The sequence below is a fragment of the Lissotriton vulgaris genome, chromosome 9 (assembly GCF_964263255.1).
Source record: "Lissotriton vulgaris chromosome 9, aLisVul1.2, whole genome shotgun sequence".
In the NCBI taxonomy this organism is placed as follows: domain Eukaryota; kingdom Metazoa; phylum Chordata; class Amphibia; order Caudata; family Salamandridae; genus Lissotriton; species Lissotriton vulgaris.
The window spans coordinates 189,404,373-189,417,153 of NC_141697.1; the positions used below are offsets into that span (position 1 = coordinate 189,404,373).

At 45.9% G+C, this 12,781-nt stretch overlaps 1 protein-coding gene across 6 annotated transcripts in view; it reads right to left on the reverse strand.

The window, feature by feature from the left end:
* Positions 1–12,781, reverse strand: part of TRIM9 (tripartite motif containing 9) — a 457,236-nt gene that overhangs the window by 55,036 nt on the left and 389,419 nt on the right. For all 6 annotated transcript variants that reach the window (XM_086937313.1, XM_086937319.1, XM_086937316.1 and 3 more), the window contains one exon: positions 9,119–9,422. In XM_086937313.1, the coding sequence (XP_086793439.1) occupies positions 9,119–9,422 (304 nt within the window). The remainder of the gene's footprint in view (positions 1–9,118; positions 9,423–12,781) is intronic.

Genomic DNA, 12,781 nt, shown 5'->3' on the forward strand with positions numbered 1-12,781 from the left:
TTTCGCCCTCTTGTGGTGCAAATGCATCAATCTACATAGACTTGATTACGTCTTGTTTTTAGGCAGACCAAGTGATCTTGTTGCGCGCCTGCACCGCATACAGACGATGGCAGCGAAATTCTTGGCTGCCTTGCTCCTCTTCTACGTCAAAGGCCCTGAACTCTCTTCACTGCCTCCGTGTGGCCAAGCTAATCAAGTTCAAATCACTATGCATAGCCCAATGAGCTCTCCACCGTGCTGGACCTTATCCACGTCAACACAAACTATGGCGCGTTGCTGCGTTCAACGACTGCTAACTTACCCAAATTCAAGAAAGCTCATGTAGATTGCAGAGCTTTTTCTGTAAAGGTGGCCAGCTTATGGAAAAGCTTGTCTGCCTCCCTTCGCTCTACCAACAATCTTCTCACTATTAGGAAAGCCTTGGAGGCCTGCCTCTAAGCTCTAGCGCAGGGTTCCCAAACTTTTCTGGAATAAGAGCTACTTATGTTCAATGAAATTCATCCTGAGCTACTAATATTAGTTGTGTCTTAAAAGTGGCCACATAGACAAGATTATATCAGTAGTCACGATATGCAAGGTTACCAGCAGTAATTACTGATATCAGCTAAAGAATAGTGAACCTTTTTCTTTGAGGAGTTTATCCAACAGGAAATTTTTGAAGGACAAATGTACAAATACGCCTTTTATAATGATTTCCTTTTGGCACAGCAACATTTTGATGTGCAAGAGGATTTTGTGTTATCTTTATCTCCTACAGAAATAAAATCCTTTTTAAAGATTTCTAGTGGCCTAATTAGTAATCAGAGAGATATTAGTATTTGCAGAATGAGAGCCAGCCTGGAAACAATAGTTAAGAATGCTTCCCCGAGAGTTTCTCAGAAATATCTCTTGTGGAACTTAAGCCACGGTATCCGTAGATGGATTACTCTTTTTCGCATGAATCTCTTTCCCTTAAATGACTTAGGGCCAGATGTAGGTGGCCATTTACCGTCCGGTAACAGCCGATTTCGGCCGTTACCGACCGGTAAATGGGCGTTTGGGATGTAGGGGGCCAATTTTATCAATTCAGTAATTTTACCAAATCGTTAAAATACCGAATCGGTATTTTTACCGATTCGGTAACTTCTAGATGTAGGTGGGACTCTTTTGAGTCCCAAAGGCCTTTCAGATTTGGTATTTTACCACCCAATCCAATTGGGTGGTAAAATACCGAATCCAGGTGTGCATGCACATGTGTGCAAGCACACCTAAGCCATGTGACAGACAGACATGCCCTCAGGGCATGTCTGTGTGCCACATGGCACACATGCCTGTATTTGGGGTGCTAGAGGGTGTCAAAGTGACACCCCCTGCACCCTTGCTGGAATCGGTATTTACCGAATCGGTAAATACCGATTCGGTAATGCCCATTGATTCCTATGAGCTTCAATGCCCATAGGAATCAACGGGCATTACCGAATCGGTATTTACAGAATCGGTAAATACCGAATCTTAACGATTCGGTATTTACCGATTCTGTAATACCTACAACCCCCCTCCCCCTCTATTTTACCACTTCTTAAATACCGAATCGGTAACATTCGGTATTTTAGAAGTGGTAAAATAAAATTACCTACATCTAGGCCCTAGTCGGGAATTGATCACCTAATTTGGTAGGTGGAAAAAACTGTAATTTTTGTAATCCGGCTACTCAGAATCTCGATCATGCATTTTTTGTATGCCTTGCTCTGATCGCATTCTGATATAAGGGACTATGTCCTATGTTTATCAAGAATGGCATAAAAAAATTTACATTAGCTAGAAAATGTCTGCTTTGTCCAAAAAATGAAATAGCATGCACTAAACTTTTTAACTTTTTTAGGGAGTTTATGAATATATTTTAATTGGTTTTATTAGACCCCGAGTATGGTTGGTTATACAAACTATTAACTTATGTTCGTGTATTGTTTTTTTCCTTTGTGGACAATTATAAATATATGACTGTTGCTAATTCTCTGGCGTTTGCACTAACTAGGTCCCTTTTCCCATCATAAAAAAGTCTTAGGGAAATATTTGTGTTGCTTTTTGATGCACTTTAGATAAAACTATATGATGCTGTTATAATAGTATTTCTTTCCTAATTGTATTCATAATCAACAGGACCCGATCCTCTATTGTTCTAGTACAGGAGATAATTGTTTGATTGCTCCTACCTTATTGCCGTTCTAAGATGCATTTTACCTAATGACTTGTTATTATTGTTGCAAAATGAAGTATTTTATTCTACAATATGCCATCAGTTGAAACTGCTTTTTAATGTCAATCTATCTTTTTGTATATGTTCTATAATCCATCATGTAAATGTAGAGGTACTTGTATAGCGCATGACTACCCGGAGGCATCTCGGCGCTTGTAGGAATACCGCTGAGGACGCCTTCCTGGCCTTTCCCTGTGAAGTGCCCACTCCTGGGCACCCCCAAGGTGAAGCCAGGCATCCTAGTGTTGTTGGGGCTGTTGTGGAGATTAGCCAAGCTATTGGCCAGAGTTGCAGAGTGGGAATAGGCACCGAGGCGCGAATTAACAGGTCCAAGGAAATTGAGCCCAAGACCCACCGAGGCGGGAATTGAACCCTGGTCCCGGACCAGACTTCTAAATCAGGGTCTGCCGCTCTAACCATTGAGCCACACTTCTCCTCATGGAGTGATTATTTTAGCTTTCCTACATCGTTGGGCTTTATTGATGTCTAAATAATATCCCAGTGGTAATTTTGGAAATCTTTTATGTTTTGTTTGATTACCTTTGTATAAATTGATATAATGGTGTAGATGGAATGGTTTTATTGAAGTAACGTTTTAATGGCTGCTGGATTTATATTATGATTATCCATGTACTTTTTAAGTGGACCTCATTAGAGATCCAAATGCTTATTAAATACATTGAATTAAATTACTGATGGCAACCGTTCACCAAGGTGATGTAAAAAAGATTTGTCAATTCGGAATGCCTCAATGTGGGGAATACATATCAGCCATAGTGCAATGCCCCTGCCACCAAGGTAAAATTACTGGTAATAAGCCGCCCCAAATGCTTCAAGATTTATTACTCAAATATCAGCTTTAAACGTACTTTGTAAATTCAATCATTTTTCTCCAAACACATGCTACTGAGTTCTGAAAATACACACATTTTGTCTTTTCAAGTTTGATAGACTATATAATAATTCAACCAAGCAAAAGCTTCTAATTTTGGAGAGATACTTCCAAAAGGCTGGAGCAATACCAGTACCTCGCGAGCTACTTTTTGGAGAAGCATGGCCTAGGATTTACACATCTGTATCGGATCATGATAATAGCGCCAGGTTGCCTTTTTCTTTGTTAACAGTCCGTGCTTGGTTAGTATCGCTAATAAGAATTATTATTGTTAGTCAGGAAGTTTTGTCCTGGGAAGAAGCTCCTCTTTCTTAAACTACTGCATTGCGTTTGCACAGCTGGCCAAGCATTGTGCTTTCTGTGCTGTTATAACACTCATAACACTGCAGAAGCGGGTTACTGCACCCTCTTCAGTGGGTGAGGCTGACAATCTGAGCAATGGCAGTGTAGTGAGCGCTCTAGCGTTGCACGTCACGTAGCTACGTGACGTACGGTGACGTAGGGAGGCAGCGCGCGCAGCGAGGCATTAGCGCGCGAGCAGGCTGGGCAGAGGACATGCTCGGCGCTCCTTGTACGATATAACTTGAATAAATAGAGTATACAGCAACCCGACTCCGAGAGTTATTGGGGGAAGGAAGTGCATCATTACAGTGGCGACGAGGGTGGGATCAGCGACCCACGACCCCCCACGGCACAAATCACGCGACGAACAGCGGAAACGGAGCGGAGTCGCGGAGCGGAGAGCAAAGAGGGCCCGAGGGAACACACAGTGACCACACCCTGACCGGGCACCACAAGGAGCGCAACGGAGCCAATAAACACGCGGAACAGTGCACCGCAGGCGCGCAGTGAGTAACCTGCTGGGAGCTGCGACGCAAACCACGCAGGAAGCTAGTCACGACCACGGACCACAGGGAACCGCACTGGCTACCCCACCTGAGCGGGAAGGGGCCGAAAGGAGCAGCCCTCCACCCTTACTCAGCGAGAAGGAACAAAACAGCGCGCCAGGGAGCCCGAGAAGCGTGGAAAGTGCGCCGCCCACATCTAAGGGCGAGAAGATGAGCGCGCAAGCGGGGTTTGCGATGGCGCCAGTCCAGTTCCTTCCCAGACCAGGGGAACCTCTCATGAAATGGGAGGACTGGAAGGAGTACATAGATAATTTTATAGAAGTGCTGGAAGACGAAAGTGAGGAGAAATTCAAGCCACCGAGAAAGAAACGTATCCTACTGTTAAACCTGGGCCCGGAAGGCCTGAGGATCTACAAAAGCCTGGTTCCTAAGAAGAGAGAGTCGACGGATGACGACGTGTACGCACACGCAATGGAAGACCTGGATGAACACTTCAAACCATCTGTATGTGTCTCAGTGGACAGGTTTAACTTCCAACAAAGGAAACAACAACCAGGGGAAACGGTGGAAGAGTATGTGGCGGCGCTGAGGAAACTAGCGTCCTCATGCAGGTACGCCAACTGGGAAAGTGAATTCATAAAAGACCAAGTGGTGATGCACACCATCTGCACGAATGTGCAGGACAAGCTATGGGCTGCAGGGGACACCTCACTCAAGGACGTACTAGTGATAGTCAAGAGGGCCGAACTGGCGCGAAGGTGCGCAGCGGCCACGAAGAAAGAAACTGTGCCCAGCGGCGTAGTGAACAAAGTGGACAACGAAGAGCACCACAGAGACCACCAAACACGGAAACCGCCAGAAAAGGGTCCGAGCAGATGGCAAAGCAAACCAGGCCCCTCGGGTAAAACGGCTGGAAGTAACAAAAGATCTTGCTACAGGTGCGGAAGTTGGTCGCACGAGGCGCACGACCGGAAGTGCCCCGCATTTCGCGCCAAATGCATGTTTTGCGGAATTGTCGGCCATTATGAGAAAGTGTGCAGGAAGAAAGCTTCCAAGAGTGCAGTGAAGTACGTAGGCCAAGAAGCGGAGGAACCGGACGAAGTGGCTGAAGAAGAGGTGGTGACGGTCCTCTGCATCTACGACGAGATCCTGAGCGTGGATGGCCAAGTCCGAGGTGCCGAGGGAAGGAGAACGATGAAGCCAATCCTGGATATGACGATAGGAGGCATTGGAATCCAAGTGGTGGCAGACACAGGATCACCCTACACCATAATTCCGAGAACCGTATGGGAGGAGAAGTTTGCTCCACAACTGGGCCCCGAATTGGATAGACTGGACATACGTCCCGTCACCTACAATGGAGACCGCATCCCCATGGCTGGATGCAGGAAGCTGAACTTCGAGTTCAGGGGCAGATCCGCCTGGTGCAAGGTGCACGTCTCCGAGAAAGGCCCTTCGGTCCTAGGGTGGCTCGACCAGGGAGACTTAGGCATCAAATTGGACCCAGGAGGCAAGGAGCAAATCCTGCTGACGGAGCAAGATGATGGGCCTGACACGGACAGATGGAAGAAGGAATTTCCAACGGTCTTCAGGGGCACAGTGGGGAAACTCGACAAGTTCGCGCACAAGATCATCCTCAAAGAGGGAGCGGTACCGGTGGCCCACAAGGTGAGAAACATCCCGCTGGCTGTGAGGGACGACGTAAAGGAGGAGCTACGGCAGCTAGAAAAAAGAGGGATCATCGAGCCGATTACCTGCGCTGAATGGTTGGCGCCATTGGTGGTGGTGAAGAAACCCAACGGCAAGGTCCGTCTATGCGTTGACCTGCGCGAGTTGAACAAAAACATAGTGGTAGAGAAGTTCCCCCTACCCCGAATAGAGGAGATGTTGGCCAGCACGAGAGGCGTCCAGTGGTATTCCACCATAGACTTAACATCAGCTTATCACCAAATTGCATTACACCCGGAGAGCCGCAAATTGACCTCGTTCATAACCCCCTTCGGGTGCTATCAATTCCGCCGCATGCCGTTCGGGCTAGCCTCAGCGGCAGCGGTGTTCCAAAAACTCATGCACCAGTTGTTCAAGGACAGACCAGGGGTCCAATACTTCCAGGACGATATCTTGGTGATGGGACGAGACAGATCCGACCATGACAAAAAACTGAATGACGTATTGGGTATTCTGGAAAAGAAGGGCCTCACGGCAGAATGGGCCAAGTGCCGCATAGGAATGGAAAAGGTGACGTACTTGGGCCATGAGATAAGTGCACGAGGAGTAACCCCCAAAGCGGAAAATGTGAAAGCGATCTGCGACGCACCCCCGCCGGCCAGCAAGGAGGAAGTCCGATCATTCTTGGGGATGGCAGAGTACTACGGAAAGTTTATGGAACATTTCGCCTCAAAGACCCATAATATGAGACTGCTCACAAGAGAAAACAGCGAATTCCGGTGGTCGGAAGAGGCCCAGCAAGAATTCGAAAAGGTAAAAAGAGAGGTGGCAGGAGCTGTGCCGCTACAAGGATTCGACCCTCAAGGAAGCACAATACTCACAACGGATGCCAGCGACAAAGGACTGGGAGCAGTCCTCATGCAAGACCGCGGCCAAGGGAGAGTGGAAACGATATGCTTCGCATCCCGCACCCTGAGCGACTACGAGAAGAAATATAGCGTGGTCGAGAAGGAAATGCTGGCAGTAGTTTGGGCCATGTCTCGGTTCAGGCAATTTCTGTGGGGCACCAGGTTCCGGTTGAGGACTGACCACAAGCCACTGCTTAAGGTACTCACATCCAGCGGACATGCAGACGCAACGCCAAGGATCTCCAAGATGTCACTCAAACTGATGGAGTTCCGATACGATGTGGAACATATCCCAGGGAATAAGAACAAAGTGGCGGATTACCTAAGCAGGGCGGCAGCAATGGAGCCCAGCACAGAACGCAGCGAGGGAGCGGAAGAGTGGGTCGCTCTCACTGAAGATCAAGAAACAACCATAAGCAGACAAGAATGGAAACTAGCATACGAAGAAGACCCCATCCTGGAAGAAGTGAAAGCCCATATAGTAAGGGGTTGGCCAGACAAAAACAAGACAGGGCGAGATCTCATCCCGTACTTCGAAGTTAGGGAGGAACTATCAACGGATGATCAAGGCATATTCATATTTAGAGGAGAGAGAGTCATACCACCGGCCAAAATGATCCCCCTGTTGATGGACATGTTGCACGAAGGCCACCTGGTAGCGGGGAAGTTGAAACTGAGGGCCAAGCAGAATTATTGGTGGCCGGGAATGGACATAAGAGCGGAGAGACACGTTAGGGAGTGCCCGAGGTGCCAAGGCGCAGACAAAACACTCAAACCCTTGCGTCCAGCCCTGGGGAAATTTGATCCTCCAAAAAATCCGTGGGAGGAACTGTCTATAGACATCTTGGGTCCTGTTCTAAATGCACAAGGAATACAGAAGTACATCTGCGTAATGGTGGATCGATATTCCAAATGGCCGGAATTGAGAATTGAAGAAACAATGGACACGGAGACGATAGTGAGTTTCATGGCCGAAACTTTTGTGAGAGAGGGCATCCCAAAATGTGTCCTCAGTGACAACGGCCCCCAATTCCGATCTGAAAAATGGTCCCAATTCATGCGGAGGAATGGCATCACTGCAAAACACACATCCATATACCATCCCGCTGGGAATGGGTTGGTGGAACGTTTTAATAGAGTGGTGATGGGATCGATACAAGCGGCAATCTCAGACAACAAAGACTGGGAAGCAGAGATTTGGCACATGGTATGGGCATATAGGATAACACCCACGAACACTGGCTATAGTCCATTCCAGATTCTCAGAGGCCGGGAGCCTTTCACTCAGGACAACAGAATATGGAAGGAAAGAGTAATCAAGAGTGAGTGGTCACCGGCTGTGGTGCAGGCCAACCTGGAAAGAGCCCAATCTGTGTACACCAAACACTATGATGCGCGGAGGAATGTAAAGAACACCGCTTTGGAGAAAGGAGAATGGGTGAGAGTAAGACTAGCCACATTGCAGAAAAAGGGAGAAAGCAAGTACAGCAAGCACCTGCAAGTAGTGGAAGTAAAAGGCAGGGCGGCCTTGCTGAGCGACGGTAACGTGTGGTCGCAAGACCGCATGGCCAGGTGCAACAAAATACTCTGCTGGAGGGTCAATAGAACAGATAGAGACAGCGAGGACAGCAGCGAGACCCCCTGTGAATATGGGGGAGAGGATCTAGACATAGGAGAGACACGACAAGAGGACAATGGTGTGAGCGGGGAGCAGCAGAATGAAGAGGATAGGAGCAGGAGTGAGCCTAGTGCGGCTGCGCTAGGAAGTGGTAACGAAAGCGAAGCGACAACTGCCACGACCCCGGTAAGACTGACGAGAAGGGGAAGGGAGGTGGTCCAGCCGGCGAGATTCAGAGACTACGACATGAGTCAGGACTTGTACATATAGTTCGTTGGGAAAAAGGGGAGATATGTAGTGAGCGCTCTAGCGTTGCACGTCACGTAGCTACGTGACGTGCGGTGACGTAGGGAGGCAGCGTGCGCAGCGAGGCATTAGCGCGCGAGCAGGCTGGGCAGAGGACATGCTCGGCGCTCCTTGTACGATATAACTTGAATAAATAGAGTATACAGCAACCCGACTCCGAGAGTTATTGGGGGAAGGAAGTGCATCATTACAGGCAGGAATACATTCCTTCACTACAAAGCATTATTGGGGTTATTTACACACAATGACCGCTCAGTGTGCCAAGATGGAGTAGGTAAAATGAAATGGAGTTAAAATAGGCTGCTGTATATTTCCTTTATGTTGTTTATGGCTGATAAACCCGTCTATGTACTGATTTCAGATAGAGGCTCAATTCTTCATATCGCCATTTCACTGCCATAAATTAAAATACTCCTGGGAAGAATATATTCATGTAATACTATTCTGAATGCTAGTGGCGCCATGAATAACCTTGTAAGTTTTGAAGGAAGTGACAGCTACAGAGCAGCCCTGGGGGCCGTAGACACTAGCACTGCATCGCTCAATCACACCGTTGACGCTGTTGACGCACTGTTGACGTCTGTTGACATTGGCGCGCAGCTTCCGGTCTAATAGGACCAACGGCAAAACAGCGTGACGTACCTGTTGGTGTGCGAGTTGTTGTGCATGAACCAGCTCCTGTTGTTGTCGACATACATGGCCCAGGCCTTGTCGTCTTTGCCCAGCATCACGTCTTTCACCACCTCGATGCGGGCCACGCCAAAGGCAGGGTCCGGGTGATTGTCGTAGCGATCGATTGTCAGCTCCCAGTAATGGACACCTTTGGAAAACCCTGTTTTCCCTAGCACCACGCGGTCGTCGTAGCTGTTGCAGGTTACAGTGAGGTTGTCGTTGGAAAAGATGATGTCGGAGTGTGCGGATCCGGGGTCAAATGCAAACCAAGCCACTGGAAACAGAGAGGCAAAGGGTTAGTGTGCTTTGTTCGGAGGAAGAGATAGAGGTACTTATTATATTTCACATTAAACCTCAGGATTTGAAATGCCAGGGTATGTTATATGTCCTTCATGCATCAATGTGCACCTACTTTGCAGCTGCAGGTAAATTCCTACTAATAAATGTGCAGCACAACTATTCATTTTTGTATCAGAAAACAAGGTAATTTCTTTGCAAAAGTGAATCCTCATGTACACAAACACAAATTTTGCACTTTACACGTACTATTTGTTACATGGGTTGCATCTAAAATGGCTTTTAATCTTATTACCTCGATCAGATTCCCTCCTACCACGAATCTGTACCTCAGAAACTGTACTCGACCCCCTGACTGTATGAAAATGTCATTAGTATTTGTGCATACTTTTGCAATGGTGTTTGAATGTAAAATATTAAAAAATGTCTTCTGTAAACTGTGCTGATATCCCTTACAATACTGTCTGCAAATTAGAAAAAACTAAAAAACGAATACAATAAAAAAATCTCAGGCACTTTTCCTAGTTGATAATACATGCATGTAACGTGCAACATAATGTATCAGAACATCAGACTTGAATTAACTTTCTGCATTTCGAACTCGAATCTGTGATGCTGGATACATCTTTCATTAACTGCCATTTCCAAATTTTTCAAGGTGTTTTTTAAAGCAAAATAATAAAGCGAAGTCCAATATGATGCATGCACTTTAAGGATTCCCTTGAGTGAAATACTCCTGGAGTAACAGACTGTATTTTCTGGATGGCGAGATGCTTAAAATTCTATATTGTATGACGCCTTCATTTTTCCTGCTGAGCAATTGGAATCAGTTGTATGTTTTTTCTGTTTATGTCTTTTTTAGGTTGAGCATTCGAGACCTCTTGTATATACTTTAGTATATTCTTATATGTGTGTGTACTTTGTGGGCTCTGGAAATCGGCCCTAGGACTTGTCTGCTTTTCTTAGGGAATTTTTTTTCTGTTCAACTGCCACTATGTAACTGTCTTGATAGAAAACGACCAGTAGAGGTCAGTATAATACCAGAATTGCTTTCTGCTTGTTCAACTGCCTCTTTAATAGAAAACGACCAGTAGTGGTCAGTAACCAGAATTGCTTTCTTCTGAGGGACTTTCTTTTTTTATTTTTCTGGCAACTGCCTCTATTTAACTTTCTAGATAGAAAACGATTTCTGGCAACTGCCTCTATTTAACTTTCTAGATAGAAAACGACCAGCAGAGGTCAGTAATATACCAGAATCAGTCTAGCATTCTCTAGCTTCTCGTCCATAGAAATTGTCTTCCACGAGCACCCGTAGACAATAATATTTTTTCCAAATCTTGTATTTTCCACCAAAGGTCCTGATTGTATATTAAAAACAGAGCTTTGGACTACACTATTTCCCGCTGAAAGGCAATATTTCTCTCCATGTGTTCCCGTACCTGGCGTGTCACGCAGTTTGGTGCTTACTTTCTCTCCATGTTAAAGAACAGTAGATATTTCAGCACTCAGGCTAATGTGCTGTATAGCTAAATATCATATAAGGTCCCAAAGGTGAGACCGATTGCATTGTAAATGCTTGTTGTGTTTGGTTACCGGAGGATGTTTAGATTTTGGCTACAGCCCACTTTAGATATCATAGGGAGACCCATTGTTTTCATTCATAATGTATATATATATATATATGTTAAGTGCGAGCCTTGAGTTAGCCCCTTGCTCGTCATTGAAGGACTTTGCTGTCTATATCAGTTGTGTGCACTTCATTTGAAGGCTTTACTCTCTATTCTTGTATTTGTCCTGCACAGGAGGATTTCGGCCTCACAGTTGTTTGACCTGATGAGTTATATCCTTCCACTGCATATTTGAGGTTATTCTTTTTGTTTTAAGCACTAAGTGTCAGTGCATGTGTTCCCTTGCCCTCTCCCCCTCTTTTCCTTTCCTTCCCTGCTCCCCATTCAATTTTTTATCTGCTTTTAAATTGTATGTTGTTACGTGGGATCATATTCTTCCCTTTGTGCACACTTTTTTTTACTTCCCTAACCTGCTACCCAATGATATCTTCCTTGCTCCCAGTCCCGCAGTTTTTTTTTTAAAGTTCCGGTAGCACTTAGCATGCACTTCCCCTTTTTTTCCCAACATTGTATGGAACCATTCTTACACAGCAGTCAACAATGTTAGAATGGTAAATTAAAATTGGCCACTACGTGCCTTGATGCAGTATGAGTACTCATCATGATACAAGTGGTATATGGCACACATGTGCATGCATTGGAAGCCATCTTAGAGCATGTCTTCTTCAACAGAAAACCCATTTTAAGGTTGCTAGCCTTACATGCACACGTGTCTTGATGCATGCACATGTGTGACATTGCAAAAAAGGATTGGTAAATCCAAAAGCTCATCCTTTTAGATCTACGACCCATTGGCTTTCCCAATGGCAGTTTCTTTTTCGAGTTCTTATTCAGATATATAAATGTAAGAGGGGTCATCTTAATGGAGACCTTCATTTAATACTGATGAGTGTGTCTCACACGCGTAGAGGTTACTAAGACATATTTACATTTGTGCCAAAATGGAAAATGATATGAAGAAAGAGACACAAAGTACAGCTTCACATGAAGGGCCTGTAGCCAGTGTACACTTGCCAACATGGGTCCTCTCAATAAACTGCTATTACAGGTTAGCATAGAAAGCAGTACAACAGCATTCCTGAATCTGCACCCAACGAGACATGCGGTGCATCCCCTCTGCACTATATTCAGCTCAATGATCTCTGCCTGCCTGTTGGACGTGAGCACTCCTACGACTGTTCTGGTGCAGCCGTGATGCACTCTTGCTTTGATGATGGGGAGTTAGGTCACTACCCAGCCTCGAAGGTCACTCTCAGAATGATCATCTCTGCAGAAAGGCACATGGCCACATTGTGACCTGGGTTCCCTCAGAGGAGAATTGTACCAAGAGATTACCCAAGAATGGAGTTTGCAGCTGTTCCAACGTGGAAAGGTGTCACAAGGATGGACCATATCTGGTTCTCTATGACTGGAGGGACTACAAAGTCTTTTTTGGTGATGCTGCATGACCAAGATCACAAACTGAGTGAAATTCCAAAGCTAGCATCATGCATGCCCCACACTGTGAGACACGGGTGGTTGACACTGCTATGGACCAAGAGGCTTCAAGACTTAAAACAGTTGGTACAGTGTCACAATAACACTGACCGGATCCTTATGGTAAGCAGCTCAGAAATTCTCACTGTCACAAAATAGTTAACCAGTGAGATACTCCAGCAAACAGCAGAACCCAAGTCAAATGGGAGATGCAGTGAAAAACTGGACACTG